General features: G+C 41.2%; 1 protein-coding gene across 1 annotated transcript in view; it reads left to right on the top strand.

Moving 5' to 3' along the window:
• The window catches only part of LOC311012116 (neural-cadherin), a gene marked incomplete at its 5' end in the record, with an annotated part of 428,889 nt that overhangs the window by 280,966 nt on the left and 121,218 nt on the right, over positions 1 to 26,705 (top strand). The window contains one exon of the mRNA XM_084007453.1: positions 8,341 to 8,618. Coding sequence (XP_083863579.1) covers positions 8,341 to 8,618 — 278 coding nt within the window. The remainder of the gene's footprint in view (positions 1 to 8,340; positions 8,619 to 26,705) is intronic.

The raw sequence follows: 26,705 nt of genomic DNA, 5'->3' as shown, positions 1-26,705 counted from the left end.
TAGCTGCATCCAAGGCCAAACATCAGCAAGTGCAATGCAAATCGTCAAATGCAGTGTAAAGCACGCCGCCACTGGATTCTGCAATGGAGACGTGTTCTCTGGAGTTACGAATCACGCTTCTCCATCTGGCAATCTGATGGATGAGTCTGGGTTTGGCGGTTGCCAGGAGAACGGTACTTGTCTGACTGCATTGTGCCACGTGTAAAGTTTGGTGGAGGGGGGATTATGGTGTGGGGTAGTTTTTCAGAAGCTGGGCTTGGCCCCTTAGTTCCAGTGAAAGGAACTCTGAATGCTTCAGCATACCAAGAGATGTTGGACAATTCCATGCTCCCAGCTTTGTGGGAACAGTTTGGGGATGGCCCCTTCCTGTTCCAACATGACTGTGCACCAGTGCACAAAGCAAGGTCCATAAAGACATGGATGAGAGAGTTTGGTGTGGATGAACTTGACTGGCCTGCACAGAGTCCTGATCTCAACCTTTGGATGAATTAGAGTGGAGACTGAGAGCCAGGCTTTCCCGTCCAACATCAGTGCGTGACCTCACAAATAAGCTTCTAGAAGAATGGTCAAAAATTCCCATAAACACACTCCTAAACATTGTGGAATGCCTTCCCAGAAGAGTTGAAGCTGTTATAGCTGCAAAGGGTGGACTAACTATTAAACCCTATGGAATAAGAATTGGATGTCACTTAAGTTCATATGCGAGTCAAGGCAGGTGAGCGAATACTTTTAGCAATATAGTGTATCTGTTTACCTTAGGATGGCCACATGGTACACAGAACACACCAGATGACATATTGTCTTATCAAAGTGACATACAGCATTTTAAGTATAATTTTTGCGATCAGATGTGTAGCTTGTAAAAATACTAGTTCTAGTGTTCCTGGTATCCAGGGAGTTCTATGTCTAAAACTAGGGGCCCTAGTTTCGTAGACCAGCGCAGGGCGGCGCAGGGTGGCGCAGCCGGCGCAGTGCAAGTTTCGACCCGCGCAGCCTTGCGCACCGTCAGTTTGGCAGTTTGGTAGATCGCCTGCAATAATAAGAACACTTCCGGACACAACTCTGGTTTTTATGTACACCAGAATGGTGGACCATCCATAATAAATACTATTATAAATACATTTTGTGAGCTAATTTGTTGTAACTTAATTTTTGTAACTTACCCCGGTAAGCAGTAATGTTGTATCTAGGACCTTTACTGTCAAAGTAATATATTGTTTTTATGGATTTTTCTCAACCCTTATCTCAATTCCATCAGCACAATGCATGATGGTATGTAATGGCTAGTGATCATCAGTTGTACACTACTTTTCAAGATGAATGCTTATAGCTTTTTCCTATGGAGCTAGAACAGTCTCATAATTCATAAATGCACACAGAAATTAATAAATGCACAAAAAAGATTTACAAATGTATTTGGGGATTTGTATATACATGTGACTCAAAACACAAATACCTTTTCAATGCACACACAAATATGTTTCATTTCATATGTAAGTAAAAAATATTCACATATAAAAAACAAGATTCATAAACATATTTCCAATGCACACACAAATCTAAAAAAAAATCACAAATACATGAATGTTAAAGTATTTGCAATCTTCATCAAATACGCATTTGGGGCTTGTTACATTCATATATGAACTGTTGGACCTGTATTTACAAAGTGCTTTTAATTTGTAAACCTCCCTGCATTTGTGTGTGAAACTTTTGAGACTCCCCTGACGTGACTCTGATCCACAAATGTTTTTTCTAAGAGGAGGTTGTCTGTAGCCAATCAGATGTCTCCCTCCTTTACAGCCAATCACGTGAGTGCGTTGCGTTGGAGGGATATGGGTGCTAGAGCCAGAATCGACCTTATTTCTGGAGATAATTTCCCTTCTTCCTGTGCTCCCTGTCTTTATGCTGTATAGATTAGGTGTACAGTTATATAAATATCTATTTTTCTTTTATAAAGAAGCATTTTATGGAAGTAATTTAGTCCCTCATTCTGGGGAGACACTCACGTGATTGGCTGTAAAGGAGGGAGACATCTGATTGGCTACAGACAACCTCCTCTTAGAAAAAACGCATTTGTGGATCAGAGTCACGTCAGGGGAGTCTCAAAAGTTTCACACACAAATGCAGGGAGGTTTACAAATTAAAAGCACTTTGTAAATACAGGTCCAACAGTTCATATATGAATGTAACAAGCCCCAAATGCGTATTTGATGAAGATTGCAAATACTTTAAGATTCATGTATTTGTGATTTTGTTTTAGATTTGTGTGTGCATTGGAAATATGTTTATGAATCTTGTTTTTTATATGTGAATATTTTTTACTTACATATGAAATGAAACATATTTGTGTGTGCATTGAAAATGTATTTGTGTTTTGAGTCACATGTATATACAAATCCCCAAATACATTTGTAAATCTTTTTTGTGCATTTATGAATTTCTGTGTGCATTTATGAATTATGAGACTGTTCTAGCTCCATATTTTCCATCCCCTTTCAAAGTCTCCATGAGTTTGTTGATGTCTGTATTGTATTTGTTTTGTATTTTGTGGTGGTGTCTTTTTTGTGTTGCATGTACGATGTATTTGGTTTGGTTTGAAAAAAAATTAGTCCATTATTTAGGCATAACACAACATGGTGAACGCACTATATAATAGCAAGTGAGTGATTTCGGACACATCCATTGATACATCATTACGACATAATATGCTGAGCTTTTTAAAGGGTAAGCAAACATTATTTTCTCTTTTATTTTCTTAACTTAGCTGTCTGAACCATGATTTTCTGGTGCTCCCATTTCTGTTGCGCTGGAGACACATTATATGTGTTATGGTGAGTAAGACAGCCCTTCCAGGGCACTAATTGCTCCTATGAGTGAAACCACTCTTTGCCCTTTCTTCACTGTAATATAAACCGATTCACTGACTTTTCAAACACCAACTCTACGGCTTGTTTGCTTGATCAATCCCAACACTCAATGCCAAAAGAGTCCTGTGGAAGAGGGTTTATATCCATAAACTAACAATATACTCTAGGCAACATTTATATCATTAAAGTCCCACACAACCCCCTTCTGTGTTTAATTGAATCTGCACAAGGTTGTGCTACCCGAATCATTAAAGCCTACAGAAGCATTTGAATCCAATCTGGCTATTTTATATAATCGAGGCGATCATCTAATATAAAGCCTTTGGCCAAAAACATGTGAGGGATATTTGAAAGTGATCTGCCTTTCAAAGTTGTGCAGTCCTGCTTCCTTCATCACAGAAATGTATCGAAAATGTGTTTTGCTCAAGCTGATTCAGATTAGTTAATTCATTTAATTATATTTCATCTCTATTACTATTGCAACTCTCTCTCTACCTGCCTCAGTTTATATCTTTAGTAGAACATGTAGCAGCTATTTTTACTTGCACTTAATGTAGAGATCATATTACCCCAGTCTTTGTATATCTAAACTGGCTACCAGTAAGATTCAGAATTGATTTGAAGACTTTACTTCTTGTTTTTAATGCACAGAAAGGAATGGCCCCTAGCTATATAGCTAACTCTTGATGAGCCGCACAGCCTTAGATGCTATTACTAGAGGTGCTTTCTCTATAAGAGCAGCTGTGCTTTGGACTGCCTGAAGAATTTATAACGGTTTTGAATGTGAATAGTCGTATTTACAAAATGTTGAATAATAATAATAATAATAATAATAATAATAATAATAATAATAAGTATAATAATAAGTATAATAATAATAATAAATAAATATTATTATTAGTTAATTGTTAATACTTAATAATAATTATTATTGTTAGGGCCTATTCTCAAGGGGAATATAATATAATATAGAATAACTATGTAATAGAATAGAATAAATACTTTTTATTTTGGAAAATGTAGTGTTTAAAGCCCAAGTGATATCAGATATTAGTCAGCAAGAACAGTGAACATTAAAATAAAACCCATATCAAAGTCGCAGCCACTGCAGCACAGAGCATTTGGTGGAATAAGTGGAATAGACATGAATTCTATGGTTAGCGAGTGCAATCCAGTCACACCGGATGAGACCCAATCAGTCCAGAACATTGAAGATAAACTGACCCTCTTGTGGTTCAACATGATTCACATTGAGGGCCCTAGTTTCGTGGCGCAGCGCAGGGTGGCGGAGCCGGCGCAATGCAAGTTTCGACACGTGCAGCCTTGCGCGCGGTCAGTTTGGCAGTTTGGTGGATCGCCTGCGCCAAGATGGGTGTGGCGGCGCAGCAGGGGGAGGCGTCACAGATTCAGCTTGGCGTAGCGGAAGTTTCATGGCAAAAAGCCTCGCCGAGACTGCGCTGAAAGCTCGCCAGCTCGGACCTGGTCTACTCTCGGCGCAAGGCACAAGGCGTAACTAAAGTCCATTCATTCAAGGCGAATCACAGCTGGCGGAGTGGAAGTTTGGCTGACGGCGCGCAGTGCGCACACGTCACCGAGACCTCACAGGCAGGTTTCCACAGTTCCAGGCACATTTAAATGCAATACATAATCACAACAAACACTATTTAATGCAACTAATTGAATCAACACGTGAATTTATATCTATATAGATTGTCCCGTCACATCTGACGTCAGATCAAAGGCGGATGGCACGCGTAACGGAAACTCAGCCTCTCGGAACAAAACATCTCCCTCTCTCTCTCTCCGGTTTTTTTATAATAGGCATCGTTATTGTTATGATACACACGCACAGCGTGTGATGCGCGTGGTGGGAGCGGCGGCGCTGCTTCTGTCATCGGGTTGTCAAGTGACGGATCTGGCACTGAACCTCCCCTAACGCATTAAAGGAGAGGAGAGGAGCTCATTTGATTGGTGAAGATCTGAATCGGCTGTATTAATCCCAGTCCACGCCTCGTCTCCTCCTCGTCTCCCACTCCCGCCTTCTTCTCCTCCCTCTTTCCCACTTGCGCGGGTGGGAGTGACGGGAGGCGTGCCTGCGCGAGCCTGCGCGGTGCACGAAACTTGCAAAGTCCAGGCGGACACACCCCGTCGGCGTGGCGCAGGTGCGCTGAGAGCTGACTGCGCCTGGTCTACGAAACTAGGGCCCTGAGTGTTCATGTACATGTAATTGTGTTTGAGAGTGTGTGCATGTGTTTCTATGCCCCTGTGGATACGTACTCTCCATACATGTAGAAATCTCATTGACCAGTGTTGCTCTATCCAGCATGCACAGCACATCCAAGCACAAACACACCAACCCACATACACCACAACACTACAGTATGTGTGGGCAATCGGTTTATGATTTCCTAGTGAGAAATAAGAATACTACTCCTAAAAGAGCTTTGCGTCATTTATTAAATAAAGACTCCAAAACAGGCTAGCAGTTCCTACAGAAAGACTGTAAACAGACAAAGTCTAATGAGTCAAAGCCCTCGCAAACACGATGTCCAAGCGGACCGTGTCACCAACATACAGCTTCCGAGCAAACCATCTGGCCAGATGGCAGAGTCTGACAATTCTTCAGTCTTGAGAAGAGCTTTTTATACAGTTGTTAGTGGTATGTCATCAGGGAAGCATTGTTCTGTTGTTTGTGTTGTTTGTCCAGGATGTGGTGTTGGAGCCATTCATCAGTGACTATAGGTCCATATTGACCTGCCAGCTGCACTGGTGTTACAACGTTGATTCTACAACTTATGTAACACATAACATCAGTGCAGAATACAGGTAACCTCAAGACACTGGAATATTATAAGTCAAAACTACTCAACCTAATTAACCTATAATAAACCACTAAATTAAAAATTTCCATCACACAGTGCATATTCAATAATATTTCCATTTTCCCTTTAAGTGCTTTGTCACTGCTCAACCTAGAGAGTCACGGTTTCCTTTCTGCCTCATCACCATTTAGCCCACTTCTTCAGGAACTAGTGCAGAAAACCAGCTTGAGTTCTTACACGTAAAGTGCCGACTGTACTCCCATTTAATCTGCACATTCCACATCAGCATTCTGTTGTTTGTCTGTGTATTGGACCTTATGCACGTGTTTATTGGTCTGTAAAAATTAGATTAGAAATGCATTACTATCAATGCATGCCCTATGTAATTGGTGTTACATAGGGCGATATGGAAAGAAAATCTTTTCACAATATTTTTTTTCATATCAGTTGATCTCGATATGTATCAAAATATAAAAACATTCTTAAAATGTTTCTTAATTAATATCTGTCAAGCTCAATGGTTCCTTTTTATTCCTAAGTGAAGATAAATTTAGTTTGGGTTTAAACAATATTTATTTTCTCTCTGAAGTTGAGAATGACACAAACATTGTAGAACTAGATTATAAAACTGTATTTCAAATAAATACAATGGATAAAATCGTATTTCTGACCAGTCAGAAGTTTAAAGCTTTACAGAACACAAAAAAATGGACAACTAAATATTACTTACATACCTTTGTATAGAGTCAAATGGTTTTAAATTATTGGGAAACATTCCCACAAATAAACAGACAAAACAAATCCTGTATCCTCAGTACAGATTCAAGCAGCTTTCAAAAGAAAATAAGCTAAAGGCTACTTTACTGTTGGTTGTTTAACTGTAAAGCATGGCGCTGGAGACTGAAACATTATGGTCTGTTGTTGTTGCGCATTACACTGCTGGTTCTAGAAGGACCCGTGGTGTTTTCTTGGGTCTGGGACTGTAAAGTCCTGCATTGTGCTGCAGATGGCACAAGGGTTGGTGGTGTTACCTGACTTTGTGGGAACATGCTTTCCACACAGTCTGCATTGCTACTACTCTGCTTCTAGTAGGACTCTAAATATCCAAAATATCTCCACACTAGCAAATTCCTCGGACCATCTTTTGATGTCCTCGTCTTTTGTGTCTTGGGCCTTGTTAAGGTGTCTTCTTCTGTCGCGCTCCATTTAACATGTTCTGATGTCTTGTTTTCTTTTAATTGGCTGACATTGCCGTTGTAGACATTAGCATAGTCTGCTGCTGCCGGCTGCTGCTCCTTCACTCTTGAACCTAACTTGACGTGGCCGTAACTCTATTTCAGCCACATGATTGATTCGGCATGGCGCTATTCTCATTATCATTGGCTTGGCTGGTTTGTTTTGTCTGTCAAAACATAGGAGGAAGTTCTACTGATGTTCTATGGACCGTGTAAAGCACATACCCAGTTTACATTTAATGTGGTATTATAGTATTAAGCACTTCTGGTCTACAAAATAGTGAACTTAAATTGAGCAGTACCTGAGTCCATAGGGACATGGCTTCGGAACCAGAGGGTGGAGTAGACTGGTTTACAGCGACAGTGTGGACTGGTAGCTGAAGAGGTACCAGGCAACATGTTTTCACAATGTGTCAAAAAATTCAGCTTGGTCAGTGCTAAAACCGATGATGCTCTATGTTCACCTCTAGCGTCACTAGACATGTCACTGCACATGCCAGGCAAAGGTGTATCTAAAATTTACTCTCATTTTATGCATAGCATATTTTCAAAATTCACAGGAAGTTAGGTTTAGGCAACAAACAGTTAGGTGTAAGAAAACAGCATGGTTGCTGTTCACTGGAATGACTAACGACTGACGTGACTATCGACACTCACAATTTAAGTTACTTTCAACTGATGTAACAAAATTTCAATGTTTAATTTTAGTCTCACATGACACTAACAGCAGCCTCCTGGAAAAAAGTCCTGTGTGTCTTTGACCCATCCTCCCTCCCTTCCCATGTGGACTATCTCATTCTTTATACTATGTCTGTTGCTCTGCCTGACACCAAGGAGCATTGAACAAGCTGCATTAATTGACACGTTTGCAGTGAGAACGGGTTGTACCATGGCTCCACTTTAATGCATGTGCCTTTGTGTGTTTCACTGAGTCAGTACTTACTATGCCATTTCAACTCAGTGCAGGCAAACCTGCCCCCTACAAAAACTGCACTGTCAATTCTGTTTCAAAGAAAGCATATTATCTACCGGATTACGGTTGCTGTTCTCTTAAAATTACTAGGAAATTTAACCAACACAAAATACTTAAACCTGCTCATTCTCTATGTTTGGGCAACACAAGTACTTGGTTCAGACAGAACATGAACAGGCAGTCTTCTGGGTGAAAGCCCTCTGTTTTTTGACCCATCCACCACCCTTCTGACCTCCTATGTAGTCATGTGACACATTCAAACACACATAAATCACAATGCAATTTAGTTGTATTGGAACGAAATGTTTAGGTGAACGGGCTGGTGAAGGGCTCTGCAGTGGTTACAGCTATAAGCACAACTTTCACCTTGTGTTTCACCAATATCATGTCAATGCCCAAGCCAATACCTGCTTTCTTCTTCTCTGTCTTTCTCCATCCAGCTCCAGTCATTCCTGCAGGTCAGTGTGTTCCAGGTCCGGGTTGACGAGTGTCCTAGCTCTGAGTGTTCTGGGTCCGGCGGCTGCACCAATGTATTGAATGTGCGGGACACACCTACAGTCGTGGATTGTGGTACCATGAGTCTTGTGTCAGTGACTGTGGAGTCCACAGCCGCATGTTCCTGTCCAGGAAGAGAGCAGTCCCATCACCCCTGCACCGCATATCCCAGAAACCCATGCTTCAATGGTGGCGTGTGCGTGGACACTCAGCATGGCTACAGGTGAGGAGAATGAGCTGCGTATCCACAACAGTGCCTAAGGGGGTTGAGTTTAGTAGCAAGCCATCGCTTTGTATAAAAAAACATGCAATAAATTACTCTCGTTATTCTAGTTCCATTATGATAGTTCAAAATGTTGATAGCTGCATGCCCAGAGGAGGCAGCGCCTGAAGGAATTAGTGGAGATGAAAAACAGTTTATTTTTAATCTTCCTTTCACTTTATCAGAGCAAAAAAAAGAGGCAACAACCTTGGGCATCAATGCTATTTAGTTTTCTCAGTAATTTACAAGAGAGAGAACTGAGAGCTGAGATATGGCTAAAACAGAAACTGCTGAAAAAAAAATACACATTTGAATAAATGAATACAATGATGCAACCATCTGAAACTATTTGCATATAAATGCGGCGGTATTGCCATGCTGGTGGTATAGCTGTGGTTTGATTTTACATTTTAAATTGATGTTGACACTGACAAAAAAAAAACACTGTGCATTATGTTTGTTACAAACAGTCTTTGAGAGAAGAAAAATATGACATGCAATATTGTATTCCTTAATGTTTTCCCCCTAAAAAAGACAAACACTTTTTTAGCTTGGATGTTTACAGCAGAGTGAGAGGGAGTGAGCTAGGACAGCAGGAGTCCTTCCTCTCTCTTCCTCCCTCCCTCCCCTGTGGAGATTAAATAGCCATGTAGGGAAGTAAATTAACAGGTTATTCTTATTACATTGTTAGTAGAGGCCCCCTCCATCTCTCTTTAGTTCTTTCTCTTCCCTCTCTTTGTTTCTCTCACTGGCTTTGTTCTTTGCTGTTGCCGGGCCATGCAGGTTAAAATTTGAGATAATGATTTTAACCTTTGTCTTTCTCTTGTTGCCTTGAAGTTGAAGCATCATTCTGAGGGCATGAAGCAAATTGGTCCATTGGGCCTCATGTCTGAAAAACGGCTACACAGATTGCAGTACTTTTGATTTATTTCAGTACATAAATCAGTGTATGTGCAGTAATAAATCAAAATTAACCAACAACTTTAATTTCCCAGCAGATGTTCAAAACAGAAACTGAAGGTGTGTATGTTAATGCAAATTCAGAAGTTGTTTTTAGCCCGGTGGCTTGGCTAGTTAGTTGCAAGCTTTAAGCACTTTTATAGTGGATGTTATGCTTTTAACACCTTTAACGGTGTTTACGGACTTGATCTTGCCATCTTACCATCTCAAAACTGAAGGAAAGCTGAGTTTAGAGACAAAGACAAGCTCATTTGGGAGTTTTCCCACTATCGAAGCACTCTCACTCCTCCAGGTGTGTCAGCCAGAATGCAACCGATCTGTCCCACTCCCATCACTGCTCCACTCCAGTGGTGGCCAACGTTCTCACAAGTTCTTCCTCAACAGAGGCAAAGGGTGTTTCAGCCGGTTGCTTTGCCTCCACACTTTGCTGCAGTCAGACCTCACGTAATCCTATTTTAACAGTGACGGAATACATCTTTGAGGGCACTACTGACACTGAGTGTCCCTAGCTGCTTTTTTTCACCACCTCTTTCATCAACCATCAATCTCAGGAGGTCCCCCTATATACATGGAACCCCTCTGTTGTCTAGCGATGTTTCACATAGTTTTAAGATTCCTGTACTCATTTTGCATGGGTCTTTCAAACTCCCAGTCATATTTGCTGGAATTGATTATGATAGAATTGATTGTTATTTGTATTTGTTATAATATTCATGTTGATGAGTTTCTTTTTTTTAAATATCACAAACAAATTTGCATGTTCTCCCCGTATTAATGTGGGTTCTCTCCGGGTACGGCTTCCTCCCACTGTCTGAAGACATGCAGGCTGGGGATAGGTTCATTGATGACTCTAAATTGCCAGTAGGTGTGAATGTGAGTGTGAATGGTTGTCTGTCTCTACATGTCACCCCTTTGATGGACTGGCGTCCTGTCCAGGGTGTACCCCCCCCGAATATAGGATAAGCAGTAGATGATGGATGGATGGAACTTTCAACCACATGTGTTGAGCAAAACTTGTGTATGATCGGCAATGTATTGTTATTAACTGTGAACTACAGGCTGCTAGTACTGTTTTAACCCCCTCCATTTGTTTAATTCCATGTGTTCCTCACATGGCATTGCCCCACTTAAGAATAGATATCACTCAATGACTAGAATACAGCCTTGGTTACATGACAGTATTTGGAGATATAAAAGAAAATGCAGAAAAGCATAGATGGAAGCAATCAAGTATGCAGGTCCATTTTGACTATGAAAGAGTTACTACTGCTGTAGAATAAGTTGGTGGAAAAATGCATGAACATGCAATTTTTCTGAATGTATTTTTTTCCCATAAGCGCAATCCCAGAATTCTATGTTACACTGTTGACCAGTTAGTAAACCCAGCCTCTCCATGTGATTCTGCTAATTATGAGGCTGACTGTGGAAAGTTGTTATCATACTGCGATATCTGTCAACCCTCTTGACATTATCCCAACAACATTTTTATTGGATGTAATGGACTGCATTGGGCCCCACTTGCTTTTTTATTTTGAATAGCTTATTGTTTACTGGTTGTGTCTCAGTGTCACAGTCAGCTCATCAATCAACCCTGTAAATAAACTGCACTCACTCCTACACTCATTGCCAGATTATCATCTTATCCATGCCAGCAGTTATTGTCAGATTGATCTCAAGGTTTCGACCCTGCTTCATCTTGTCTATCCCTCCTTGTCTCTGTCCCAGTAAACTCCTTCAGCCTTCTGTCCCTCACCAAGATTCCTTCCTCCTCCTGTGTTTCTTGGTGTCTGTCTGCTGGTCCACGAGGCTGCCTGCCACATTTCAGTCACCTGATCATCGTGAGTTTATTCGTTTTTCCGGTGGTCCAACCACCCTTGGAGACTTTCTCCATACTAACTCCTCAGTCATCACTGCCCGTATCCTCCGTCCTTTGTCACACAGACTACTGAACTGTTTTTGCCTCCTGAGCCTGTCTGTGCACCTGCTGACTTCCATTTTGGAGGTCGCTGTCACCATCCTCTGTTGGACAATTCACTTTTGAGTCCAACACTGAATAATGTTACTTAGATTAAAAACCTGGGATTTATCCTTCCTTTTTAGATAATTATCATCCGTTCTCCAAACTGCCTTTTATTTTTAAGATGCTTGAAAAACAGTTTCAAGGCAGCTTCTTGCTGCCATGAAAGTGTTTTTGGTTGTTTTTTGTTAAACATCATAGTACTCAGACGGCCCTTCTCAAAATGACAAATGACCTCTTAATGAATGCTGATGCAGTTTTGTGTTCATCATGTTATTCTTTGATAGAGTGGGCGTATCTGGTACTGGTTCTCATATCTGTCGAAAAAGAAGTTCTGTGACTTCATTCGTAACTATGTCGTCTTTTACCCATATCAAGTACGGTGAGCTTCAAGGGTCAATTCTTGGACCAGTTTTGTACGTAATATTTATGGTATCTCTTTTCATTGGTGATTACACACTCAGTTGTACCGCCCTGTTTATATTTTATTGATTACTTTTAAGGCTCGTCATGACCTGGCTCCGTAGTACATTTTCGAACTTTGAATCCCTTATGAAGCTTTATGTCATTTGCAATCCTCAGGCAGTCTACTTGCTTTTCCAGAGTCTAGGATGAGAACTAAAGGGGACAGAGCTTTAACGATCAAGGCCCGGGGCTCTGGAACCTGCCTGAGGAAATAAGGCTGTCTGGGACGGTGTCTTTTTATAAAAATGTATTTTTGAGTTTAAAAAAAGAATGTCCTTTATAAAAGTGTATTTATTATTTATTTATTGTTATTATTAATCAAGATTCATTTGGCCTCATTCACCAATATCTTAATCTTTCTTTTATTTTCTTAAATTTGTTCTTAAGAAAGGTTATAAGAAAAGTCTACATTGGATTTGTGAGGTGTCCTTAAACCGCAGATATGGTAGCACAGCCATGATAAATCCCACTGTCGACTTGCACGTGGCAGTTGTCCCTAATTAGCGTAAATTCTCAACTCAACTCAACTCAACTTTATTTATATAGCACTTTAAAACGACCATAGTTGAAAACAAAGTGCTGTACAGAGACATAAAACAATTAAAACACTAAAATAAATAAAACAGACTGTAAAACAGGTATTTCATTGTTTTTAAAAGCAATTAGAAACAATAAAACAATAAATCAAAGCAGGGCCATAAAAACACTAAAACAAGAGTAAAGTCTCATGTGGAGTTGAAAGCCAGGGAATAAAAATGGGTTTTAAGACTGGTTTTAAAAATGGACAGTGAGGAGGCTTGTCTAATGTAAAATGGTAGCTCATTCCAAAGTTTTGGGGCAGCAGTGGAGAAAGCTCTGTCCCGTCTGAGCTTCCTTTTGGACCTCGGTACCTCCAGGAGCAGCAGGTCGGCTGACCTGAGGCACCGAGCAGGAGCGTAGGGTTGAAGGAGCTCAGAGAGGTAAGGGGGGGCAAGCCCATTTAAAGACTTAAAAACAAATAAAAGAATCTTAAAATGGACTCTAAAATGCACAGGCAGCCAGTGGAGGGAGGCCAGGACTGGAGTTATGTGCTCCCTCTTACGCGCTCCAGTTAGGAGGCGAGCGGCTGCATTTTGCACCAGCTGGAGATGTGCGAGGGAGGACTGGCTGACTCCAAAATAAAGTGCATTACAGTAATCCAGCCGAGATGTTATGAAGGCGTGGATTACTGTCTCAAAGTGCTTTTGTGCAAGGAAAGGCTTCACCTTTGCCAGCTGCCTAATCTGAAAGAAGCTGGACTTCACTACAGAACTAATTTGCCGATCCAATTTAAAATCACTGTCCATTTTAAAACCCAAGCTTGTGACCGTTGGCTTTACATAGTCTGTCAAAGGGCCCAAGTCAATGGGCGAGGGTTCACGAGAGCTGGTTCACGAGAGCTGCTTGGGCCAAACACCATCACTTGTTTTATTTTCGTTAAAATTTAAAAAGTTGATGTCTTCGAGACATGACAGAAGTGGTGTGAGGAAGAACCCATTTGTTTTCTTCAGAGGCATGTATATCTGACTATCATCGGCATAGCAATGAAAAGCGATGCCATGCTTTCTCAGGATGGAGCCCAGGGGTAATAAATACAAGGAAAAAAGCAGCGGCCCTAGAATGGACCCCTGTGGAACCCCATACAACAGTGGAGCAGAGCTAGACTCCAAATTCCCAAGGCTTACGCTCATGCTTCTGTCAGCCAGATATGATTTTAGCCACAGTAGAGCAGTACCACGGATACCCACTAGGCGGTGTAACCGAGCCAATAAGGTGTTGTGGTCCACAGTGTCAAAGGCTGCAGTTAGGTCCAACAGAACAAGAATTAAATGCCCTGCAATGCCCATAAGAGGGCATGAGTGGAACGACAAGAAACCCTACATTCTGAGAGTGCTGTGCACTAGTAGGATAGAAGGGTTTATAGAGCTCTTTAAAATATGATGGTGTCTAACTTTGGCACTTTGGATAATGCACTCAATAACTATCGAAACCCATAACTGTACTATAATGTTGAAATGTCATAGCTTCTTTTTTCCCTAATCTACATCAATCCTAAATCCCAAGCAGTTTGTGTTGTCATTGAAAGGAAAGCACTAGATAGCAGGCCTTTTTTGAGGTTTGAATGCTCTCCTTAGGTGCATCAAGACATCTTGTCGTGCTAGTTTTATGCCAACTTTTTGGTTCTGCCAGACATGAATAATTCCCTGTGCTGCAGCTTAGCTAGTCTACAACCTGGCCTCCAGACTTAAGAGGCTGCACAGTGGGGGATGAGCTGTGTAGTTATGTAGGAAATAAATATGGCACAGTTATCACATTCCAGTTGGTCTGAAGCTGTTATTGTTTCAACAGCAAAGCACCTGAAAGGTATGTATATGAGAAATAACAAGATGAAGACTATGGGCCCTAGTTTCGTAGACCAGCGCAGGGCGGCGCAGGGTGGCGCAGCTGGCGCAGTGCAAGTTTCGACCCGCGCAGCCTTGCGCACCGTCAGTTTGGCAGTTTGGTAGATCGCCTGCGCCAAGATGGGTGTGGCGGCGCAGCAGGGGGAGGCGTCACAGATTCAGCTTGGCGTAGCGGAAGTTTCGTGGCAAAAAGCCTCGCCGAGACTGCGCTGAAAGCTCGCCAGCTCGCCAGCTCCGACCTGGTCTACTTTCGGCGCAGGGCGCAAGGCGTAAATAAAGTCCATTGATTCAATGCGAATCACAGCTGGCGGATCGGAAGTTTGGCGGACGGCGCGCAGTGCGTACACGTCACCGAGACCTCACAGGCAGGTTTCCACAGTTCCAGGCACATTTAAATGCAATAAATAATCACAACAAACACTATTTAATGCAACTCATTGAATCAACACGTGAATTTATATCCATATAGATTGTCCCGTCACATCTGACGTCAGATCAAAGGCGGATGGCACGCGTAACGGAAACTCAGCCTCTCGGACCAAAACATCTCCCTCTCTCTCTCCTGTTTTTTATAATATGGGCATTGTTATTATTATGATACGCGCGCACAGCGCGTGATGCGCGTGGTGGGAGCGCCGGCGCTGCTTCTGTCATCGGGTTGTCAAGTGACGGATCTTGCACTAAACCTCCCCTAACGCATTAAAGGAGAGGAGAGGAGCTCATTTGATTGGTGAAGATCTGAATCGGCTGTGTTAATCCCAGTCCACGCCTCGTCTCCTCCTCGTCTCCCACTCACGCCTTCTTCTCCTCCCTCTTTCCCACTTGCGCCGGTGGGCGAGACGGGAGGTGTGCCTGCGCGAGCCTGCGCGGTGCACGAAACTTGCAAAGTCCAGGCGGACACACCCCGTCGGCACGGCGCAGGTGCGCTGAAAGCTGACTGCGCCTGGTCTACGAAACTAGGGCCCTATGAGCCCTAGTTTCGTGGCGCAGCGCAGGGTGGCGCGCAGGGTGGCGCAGCCGGCGCAGTGCAAGTTTCGACCCGCGCAGCCTTGCGCACGGTCAGTTTGGCAGTTTGGTGGATCGCCTGCGCCAAGATGGGTGTGGCGGCGCAGCAGGGGGAGGCGTCGCAGATTCAGCTTGGCGTAGCGGAAGTTTCGTGGGAAAAAAGCCTCGCCGAGACTGCGCTGAAAGCTCGCCAGCTCCGACCTGGTCTACTTTCGGCGCAAGGCGTAAATAAAGTCCATTCATTCAATGCGAATCACAGCTGGCGGATCGGAAGTTTGGCTGACGGCACGCAGTGCGCACACGTCACCGAGACCTCACAGGCAGGTTTCAACAGTTCCAGGCACATTTAAATGCAATAAATAATCACAACAAACACTATTTAATGCAACTAATTGAATCAACACGTGAATTTATATCTATATAGATTGTCCCGTCACATCTGACGTCAGATCAAAGGCGGATGGCACGCGTAACGGAAACTCAGCCTCTCGGACCAAAACATCTCCCTCTCTCTCTCCTGTTTTTTATAATATCGGCATTGTTATTATTATGATACGCGCGCACAGCGCGTGGTGGGAGCAGCGGCGCTGCTTCTGTCATTGGGTTGTCAAGTGACAGAACTTGCACTGAACCTCCCCTAATGCATTAAAGGAGAGGAGAGGAGCTCATTTGATTGGTGAAGATCTGAATCGGCTGTATTAATCCCAGTCCACGCCTCGTCTCCTCCTCGTCTCCCACTCACGCCTTCTTCTCCTCCCTCTTTCCCACTTGCGCCGAAAAGCTGACTGCGCCTGGTCTACGAAACTAGGGCCCTAAGAGTTAAATTCAACAAAGTCATAATTTCCAGCTTTTAGTAATGTCTGACCAATGTGAAGGTAGACCCATATGATATTTTACATGAAGGAGATCAGGGGAGGAGATGGAAGTGAGGGGAGGAATTAGAAAGAAATGAAGGGAGTGAACATAACCCCAAAGCACATGCTTTAGAGACTGCGATGGAGAGATTGAAGGCAAAGTGTCTGTGGTGACTTCATGCTGTGTTCAGAGTTTGGAGAAAATTCTCTCTCACATGATGTCATATATGTATGAGATATATGTGATGAAAATATATGGAATATAGAAATGAACACATCAAAACAAACATCCTGCCTAGTACCACTAAAGGGAACCTTCATGTACTATGGCATCAAATGTTCTAATAATCCCATAACTGCTGAGCTCTTAATTTCAACTCCCAGGTCTTTTCATACTTATTTTGCTCATTAACAGCAGAGCATGTTGTCGCTGCTGGTGTGTTGCAACTGTAGACGAGGTGAATTAAAATTAAGTTGCAATTAGTATTTTTATTCATGCTGAAGGGAAATCTTGTTACGGTTAACAGCTGCCACCACTGAATACCACTGAAACAATTTCAAATTTGAATAAGGAAGTGTTGGCAGTGTTGGCAGCGTCAAGAATAATTACATCACATATTTGAGGCAGTTTACTTAAGTCCTAATGTTTACTTACCTTTAGTTCAATGTGTTTGATCAAGTGAGAACTCTGAGGCACCACATGTCCTGCAGTTCTATTATGTAATATTTAACATTGATAAACAGCTAATTTTGCATCAGCAAAATGTTTTTTGGAAAATATCCAACACAGATTATTGTTTTGCCATGCCTGGGGGCTGTTGGCCCTGGGTATGTGAATCTTAGTTTGGCAGTTCACTTTGGTCCAGAAATATAGGTCCTGAAATATCCAACTATTGAATGGATGCTACACCATTTGGTCCACACATTCATGTGATTTGTTCACATAGACCTAGACTACTTGGTAATCTAATTTATTTTTATTGTGTTAATAAAAAAAATATATTTAAATTTTGCCTTGGTCTTTTTAGTTTGTTTAGAGAAAAACAGAAACAATCTAGGTTTAAATCGAAAGTTGTCCATTAGTTTGAAATAATTGAGATTTTTTTTTAAATTCGCCCAGTCCTACCTTGAATCAGAATGGTATTTGTGTGAGAGAGGGGTTGCATGTGCATATGCTGAGACAACATGCTCTTCTAAGATAGCAGAGAAAACTTGGAGTGAAAGTGTATAATGAACTGTCTGCAGGATAGAACCACAAAACACAAGATGTCACTTCTGGGAGATGGAGTCCGAAAACATTTCAGCTTTATTTTTGGCTCATATTCAGCTATTTCTTTTCAGGCATAATCTTGTATTTATGTGTTAAATATGTATTTACACAAATGATAACTAATATATTAATAAATAGAGATGGATCCAGATTGAGTAACATTTACTATTCACATTGTCTTACATAAAACTCTGCTCATACATATTGTAAATATTCTGACTTTCCATTCTTGGATTAATAGAATTTGGAGAAAATGACTTGGGACAGCTGGAGACAGTCTGACAATTTCTTCTGTAAAAAAATACCCTTATTATCTCCAACATCCTGATGGCCAAGTCCGAATGAGTGTCCCTTGCCTCCAGCAACAATTCAATACTTGAATGGCTGTTGCATTTATCCTTTAATACAATGTATTGGGCATGCATATGTGCACTGAAATACCCAGAAAAACAGCTCAATGAAAATGATGCAGACTTGAGCAAGAATAGCAAAGCGGCTATTGCGGCTTTAACATGTTGACAAACAAGCCATTGCGACTTATACGACACCATAATGTCAAGCAGATGTATAAGTGAAAAGGAGAAGGGGACTGCTTGAAATTCCAGCTGTCTGGTGAGACAAATCTCACAGTCTGTTCTGTAATACGATGCGATAAATTCAGCGGGCAAACTTCTTCCCAATGATCATTAAAATACACCTCAAATTCAACAATTTAAAATCAGTATAAATAATTGTTGGTTGGAGGATGCACGAAACATTTTTGAATGCATACAGGCAATGATTTTGCATTTACTACAAGGTCATCAATTCTGCCCTCCTTTTTCTTCGCAGGATTTGTCTCTTAAGGTTTGGTGGAATGACCATGAATTTTAGTTATATTCCTCAACTGCAAACTATGACAGTTAAACATACTGGACAGTTTAGCTAATGTTAGCTTTAGGCAAAACAAACAGCTTCTTTCAAGGAATATTTAAACAAAAAAATACCTGTGCTGGCATACTTTCCACTGTACTACATCAAATCAAAGCTCTTAGACTTCTAGTCACGTATCCTGCAAAAATCTATTCATTGTTAAAGCTGCAGTATATTTCCCCCATGTTTCCTATATAAAAATGCATGCTTCAATTTAACATAATCTGCCAGGGGACCATGATCAGATTTTGCAGCATTTGGTTTCATAACATTTTGTTTACAAGTCCTTGGTGGGTGCAGACATCAGTGCTGCAGTTCCTGACAGGGTTTAACTGCCTGGCCTTTTTGCTGTTATGGGGTCTGACTTGCAGATGGAAAATTAGATTTTCAGAATATTCTCGCCGGAGTCTAACTTAAAATACAGCTCATGTTTGTTTCTGTGGTTCTCAGCATTATAAATAGAAACAAACTTTCACAACCTCCTACTAGATGAAAATGTCATCATGTTAGCTGTCACATCCCGCCAGTTCTTGTTTTCTAATTCACGGCAAACAAGGGAACGGAAGGAGAGTGTCTCCACTAGCATACATCAGTCTGTAAACAAGGCCAAAAGTGAGGTGAGAGCATTTGAAAAAACCCTTTCAACTACAAAAATGATAATGACATAATTTTGTAGGTGCTTCTTGTGGTAGAGGATACATACTCTGTTTAAAATTGTGTAATTCAGCCTGATTCTCTGTGTATCATCAGGCTTTGACGTTAGTATTGATCAAAGCGAAGGGCTCTTTGCAACCAGTTAAAGACACATTCATTTAGATTTAACTAATCATTTAGATGTGATTGCAAAATGCTATGGTTATAGAATAATGACATATTGATGTTTAAGCCTCAATGTCATGATGCAATCATGTCTGCCACGATCTTCTGGAAAAAAGAAGGCTCCATTTATAGCACAAAGGAAGTGTGTCAAACCTTACTCAACCAAAACCAGAACAGAATAGTATGTTTGTTCTCCCAAATAGCTATTAGTGGTGGGACAATATATCGTGATACTCCCTGCTGCGATACATTATCGATACACTGCCGCAAACATCTGTAATAATATATATATATATTTAAAAATCTATTCTATTTTCACTGGTATTTGTTTTCCTTCAGATACACAGATATCGTGATGCACATCGTAGATGATTATCTTGCAATATATTGAGTATCGCAGAATCGCAGTATTGTCATATCATCGTTATCGTGGGCAAAATTGTGAGTCACTCTGTGATTCCCACCCCTACTAGTTTTCCATAGCTGTCTCCTGTTACAAAAGGGATCAGGTTTTTATCGCTTTCAACTATGTGACAGCTGGCTGGGCAGAGTGACAAGTTTACATAGGGAGGGACAAATCAAAGGGAGGCAGGTTAACAACACTCAAATCCTAACATTCCTGGAGTGCTGAAAACAAGTTGAGGCCAGCATAACTTTGAGTTGTAGCTCATCATCATTGATGTAGCTTCATGTCACCGGCTTCCATTGAAAATACTTTGGCACGGAGACACAATGTGACTAAACTTGCACTGGTAACTAACTTTAAGCCAAGGAGAGACCAACCCAGTCTCACTCCCAACTCTTCAAATACTGATGGTTGGTGTCCCTCGGCGTCTGATGTGCCGGGCTTGAGGCTAACTCCAATGTAAACCCACCTGCAACATTATTGAATGATCGAAGCAAATACCTACTGTATGATAATGATGATGCAAGATAGTTCACACAGGGTAAATGGAAGGGACGTTGGATGAGTCAAACTGACAAAGGACTTTCTTCCAGGAGCTCACAGTTGTGTCTATTGCAAAACAAAAAGTTAACCATATTTAGTTATGTTAGTCTTTAGTTGGGTGTGTCATTTTTGAAGTGCTCACTTGCTATTCAAATCAGTTGTTAGTCACTGTGAAATGTCCCAAGATTCAAGACAAGGTAGCATTCCAGATATCTCGCAGGCTAAATATCTGTCTGTCAGGGAGCAACTACCAATGAGAGTGCAGGACACAGCCTGAGGGGAAACCAGGGGGAGGGGCCGCCTCACCTGAAGCCTAGCTGTGTGTTGCATTTGCAATTGTTGGTCTGTGTTGGATGATTGCACAAATAAATATAACATGTACTACAGTGACTGATCAACAAGCATGACTATGCCCATGTCACTTCTTACATATTTTGGAGACTGCATCGATAATTGCTGTTGGTGAAAGATCTTATAGCGTGTGGCGCCCTTTCGCTGCTCAGTCATGTAGTGTGAAAACCACAATGCCTTGAAGCCTCCAGATAACAAGTTCACAAGTGGTGTGAGTGAATGGTACAGCAACTTTGAAAATCATGTAATGTGTACTTGGTTTACTGGTATGTGTTTAAACCGAATTTCCTGTGAAGATGGAAGTGTATTTTGAAAAGACGCTATAGATTTAATTAGTTGAAATTGACAACAGTGGTAAGAATAATACCGTTTGGCATACTGATTGTTCCTGACATTTTCTGGTGAGTTTTGCAACTACAAAACTTTTACTACAATTTATATTAGCTCGCCTCCCTGCGGATCAGAGCTAATGTAGGTTGCAGTTGAAAGTCTGTTTTTGTGTTGTGTTGCGGCTGTTATCTTGCTGTGAGTCAGTATTACTGTTGGTCCAAGATGAGCGCTGACAGCTACTGCTTTGGCAATGAGTTGGACATTAACTGATTTAATTCTCTGCGTCTATGTGGACACAAATTGTGGGTATTTATTCTCTTCACAAAAAGAATATGTCCATGTCACAGACACAGCAGACTTGTATGCTGTAGCAGAAAATAAATACTTTTACCTTTGATCCGACCATGCAAATTATATAAAATTATGATCACAACGAAAGTAAATTATTCAATTAGATTCCAGGTTTGAAGTGATAATGTGAATACGAACATCTCCATTTACCATACGCAGGCAGGGAAGCACTGAAGCACATGTTCATATGTCAGATCTTGGCATAATTTAGACATCACAGAAGAAGGAAAAAGGCAGTAGCAACTGCTACTACAGGTGTTTTTAATGCTTAAAATATTCAAATCATGTTTAATCCTAAATCACCAGCAAAGACTGCAGCCGAACTAACTGTATGTTCAGTCTACGACACATGAGAGCACATGCTCCCTCTGAACATAATTTGAGAGAAGACGAACACGAAGTCTCACTGCACACATGTTCACTAAGCTTTCTTGCCGTGTCTTGTAGAAGTTAATTTTACCCTTCAGCTTCATTTAATTAGAAGCAGCAAGTGAAAAGTGCAGGATTTCAGTCTGGCTGGCTGGAGCCAGCATGTAATGTGGCTCACCGCTGGACCAGAGCAGGATGACTGGATAATCCCTGGATGACGCACATGCATACATGCATACAGACACACACACGCACACACACACACACACACACACACACACAGATGTGGACGTTTTTCTCTCTCTGTGTAATCTAATCTGCAAACAATGTTGCATTTCTTTGCATATTTAGACACCTTTATTACCCAGTTTACATACTGATGGAGGATATATTTTGATAACTGTCAAACCAAAGGAGACCCCCGTGCCTCAGTGCGATTCCCCCCCGCTCCCCTGTCCCCCTCCAGTTTGCACTCACACTGCTCCAAGCCCAAATGGGCCCCGGCCCTATTGCCTCTTTTACGGACGTCATCACATCATATTAAGACACACGCATGGCTTTACATTGTTTTCAAGAAGCGCTGTCTCAAAGTCATCACAATAGAGAACAACACAGAGAACATGACTGAAACTTTACTGACAAGTCACATCTGCACATATTTCTAGTAAACATTCAGTCTCCATCAGAGCATGTGAGTGGATGTTTTTATATATATATATATATATATATATATATAAAAGGACGGCACGTCGCACTACATCCAGTTCTGCTCCAGTTCCGCTCCCACCACGAGTCTGAAGCCCAAGCCCAACCCAGAATCCAGCTGTGTACCTACACAGTCATCAACAGTAATTTCAGTCATAAATTGGCTCGATAGCGGGGGGAGATCCAAGTTGAAGACTGAGCGATAATGAGAATAACGGCCTATCGATTGCAGCCTATGTCCACATTGCGTACCCGTGCATGTGCTCATGCATGAACTGTACCGTACTCAAATCCACCTCTTGCGTGCCGGGGCAGAGGAAGCGTTCTGTTCTTAAGTAAGGAACAGAGCATCACATTAGCCAAACAATCCAGACTTTAGGCTCAATCGTGCCTGGGAGCGGTACAGGTGGTGTAGTATGAGTGCACCCTTATTCATTATCTTTCATGAGATAAATAGATTTTCTAGACACTGTCACACTATGGCTCACTACTGGACAATAATAGGAGAAGGCACAAGGGGTTGCAGAATAACAATGAATCATTTATTAACAAAATAGTATAAATGCAAAAAGGTTGTAGATCTACTTAACAAAGGAAAATAAAGAATAAGGCAAAGCAACAAAGCAAGCCGGCATATGGCCTGTGATTAAGCAGGCACTGGATGAATAGTCAGCATCAGGGTAGAGAGAGAGGGTGAACACTGGCAGCTCTGCAGATTTAAACAGGTAGGCTACACCGGGCCCTTGGTGTAAGCCAACCAGCAGCTAGCTCTTCTTCCTCTCCAACATGGCCTGAAACTCAGAGGAACAGAGGGAGACCTAGTGTTCTGGTGGAACTCTGCACCCCCATGAGGGCGTAGCAACATTCCTTTAAGGGAATTATGTAAATATATATATTTTTAAAGTACTACATTTAAGCTTCTGCAGCTTCCACATAATGTGCAGCCTCGTCTCCTAAAAAGTACATTCCCACCAAATTAAACTGAAATGTGAATGATTGTTTATTACTTTTGCTCTTGATGTATCACAAATTAATTTCAAATGAGTCCATGTAGAGAGGAGGTTGGAATGGATCAAAAACACAGGGTTTCACCCAGGAGACTGCTGTCCAAACACTTTTGTCACCTTAACATAACCAATAACCGTAATTTTGCTGTGTTTTTGATTCAATTATGTAGTAATTTTAAGCCAAACCATGATGTCCTTTTAGTAAACCAATCCAAGAAGTTGTGTTGCTGAAAACCTATGCAGTAAAACTGGGAAAACAAAATAAGTTTGCAATTCTGAAGGATGCAAAGCTGCATGTGCTGCATGTCTATTGTGAAAACTGAGTGTGAGTCAGAATGAATATATTTCTTTGTAAAGTATCAGGTGACAGGAGAGAAAAAGGCAAAGGAGGCAAGGTTGTTAACCCCAAGACACAGATACTGTGTGACTGTGTAACATATGTTGTCATTTTCCAGGCTCAGAAGAGGAGGAGAAGCGAGACATGGGATGTCAGGCATAGCAACAATTAATAGAGAAGGAAGAAGAAATAATGAAATTAACAAAAAATAATCATATTAACTAATAATAAATGAAGAGATTAAGAGTTAATACAAGACAGTCGGTTAGTTTTCTGTTCCAGAGGTTTTCAGATATGACCCCACACAAACAGATTATGGCCCAAGATTGAAAGAAGAACATGCATATAACCAAGGCACTGGGATTAATAATAAAGTCAGTGGAATGAGGGGAGTTGTGAGTGGGGGTGGGATTACAACATCGTTAATGAACACAATTCCCAGCAGACAGAGAATGAGCAAAACAAAGCTGTCTGAAGAGGATTGGAGGGCTTGGCAATGAAACTAAAACTATGTCGCAGATTGTCTCCCGCTCAGAGAATTAGGATGACATTGCAAAATGGAAATACAGGCAGGGATGTTATCGTGGATGTTTCTCTAATCAAACACACAGATACAAACCCACACAAATGATGGGTCTATATTAACAGTAGTAAAGGTTTAACACATCTGAAATAGGGGACCCACTTTTTAAAAATGTTAAGCCATTGTGACCCAAGCCATTGTGAGGGGTGGGGGGGTGGGGGGGGGAGGCAATTCATGAGATTCATATACAGCTACTAAAGGGCGATTATGAAAGGAGGCATATTGAGAATCAGATAAGATAAAATAATTTGTGTGTGGAGCCTTGAAGATAATATCCAACTTGATACTCTTCGAAAAGGTTAAAAAAATAGCTGTTGCTGTTTATTTCCTGGGTAAATTCACCATCAATTATTTATTCTCAACTTGGGTGATTGCAGACAGCATGGTTAGATATTTCATCTGTCGTGGAGATAATTGTTCAGCAATCTAAAACACAATCACGTTTTTTTGTAATGACATTAGACAAGAAATTCTATATAGAATGTAGATGCTTCTCATTCAGTCATTTTCAATATTAATGTATTATGGGCTTCATAAAAGGTGCATGATTGTAATGTACAGTACATACAATTTCCAGCATGAAATAAACTAATCCTGGAACTAGATGTTGTCCTTCTGCATTCTGCATAGCCTGGAAGGTGTCATGGATAAAACAATATATTATATATGTTAACACAATGTAATAATTTAAGCTTTGAAATTAATACATGCAGCACCACATGACTAATCTGTGCTCTTGATTTAATGTTGTTGTAGCTGTTGTAGGTAAACAAGGATTTCTCTGAGCCACAGAGGACAGTGTCTCGATTGCAGCGTTTTTATGCCTAATATGAGAGCCATGGCCGTCTGTAGATCTTGACCATTCTCATGAATGTGATATCTGAGGAACACCTTGAGGCAATTTCTTCTTTGGCACAAACATCCACCTGGAGTCAAGGATGAACTGGTTAGAACTTTGAGATCAAAGGTCACTGTGACCTCACGTCCATCACATTTTCATGACATCTCTGAAAAGCTTTGAGCAAATTTCTTCAAATTTGGCACAAAGGTCCACTTGGACTAAAAAGATGAACTGATTGGATTTTGGTTGTTGAGGGTCACTGTGACCTCACAAAACACATTTTTGGCCATAACACAGCAGCAATTATGACAATGTCACACGTATGTTTAGCAGGATTAAAATAAGTAATGACATTTTGGACAGACATTGATGTAAACTGTAACATGACTGGTTGGCAGAGGCATTCAACCACTATATCCAAAGTCGATCCTTAAACATTTAAGAGAGCATAAAAGCCACAATCACACTGACCTCACCAAAGTTTTTGTGGGCCAGTTTTCATTTTTGTGGATGTCGCACAGCAGCGGTAACTTCATTTGTTATTTAAATTCATTACCGTTCCTGTCGCCGATCAGTTAGGATCAAATCGTATAAGGCATTCGGTACTTCAGACAAGCTGTAACACAGTGATGCCATGCTTATCCGTTCAAATCATTTGGAATGAAGCAGCTGTCCTCGGGATGAGCCCTGAGCTCCATCAAAACGTCAAAGCATTTTTATTTCACTTTAGGTAAAAGACCAAACTGTTTCCTCTGGAGCTGCAAAAATAGTTTTGTTCTCCTGTCAATGTTTGCTGCGTAGTGTCTCACAGTATTTGCTGATATTATTGCATGCATTGATGCCTTTGCTTATACAGGATGCAACCTCTCTATTCATTGAACTAAATATCAAAATATGGCAGCAGATGGTAATATTGAATCCACCTTTCAAAGTACCACATGTACCGTGAGACACATTTTCAGACAAACTATATTTAATTTTCTTTTTTTAGTGGGTGAAGTAATCTACAAAAAGATCACATGTTGAGAGTGTCAGAAAGATCCTAGGACAAGTGGGAAAGCATTGACTAAAAGAGGAATCAGAAAAAACACTTTTGTATTATGAAGTTTTATTATAAGAGGGAATTTAAGAGGTATAATTTCAATCAATTAAGTATTTGGATGTGTGGAAATATACAGAGAAGAGTTCCCTAGCGCTGTAGTGATTCTCCCTGTGGTTCTGCCACTAATGAGAACATCTGCATCAGTGAAACAGATGGAGTGAGAGAGAGAGAGCCGAAGGGGAAGGCTGTCTGAGAGGAGAAAACAACTAGACGTAGAGAGACTGAGCGCAGAAAGAAATTGTTGAAAGAACAAAAGAGAGTAAGCGGTTAAAAAGGGGGTAAAGGAGATTGTGATCAGACTTGTGTTTTCATCCTCCAGAGGGCTCTTGTGTTTTTGGAACCACTGAATTGTCAAGAACACAATGTATTGCACTTACTTATTCATGTAATTTTGTCTTTTG

Source organism: Eutrigla gurnardus (assembly GCF_963514095.1).
Source record: "Eutrigla gurnardus genome assembly, chromosome: 1".
Lineage (NCBI taxonomy): Eukaryota > Metazoa > Chordata > Actinopteri > Perciformes > Triglidae > Eutrigla > Eutrigla gurnardus.
This window is presented reverse-complemented; position numbering and strand designations above follow the sequence as displayed.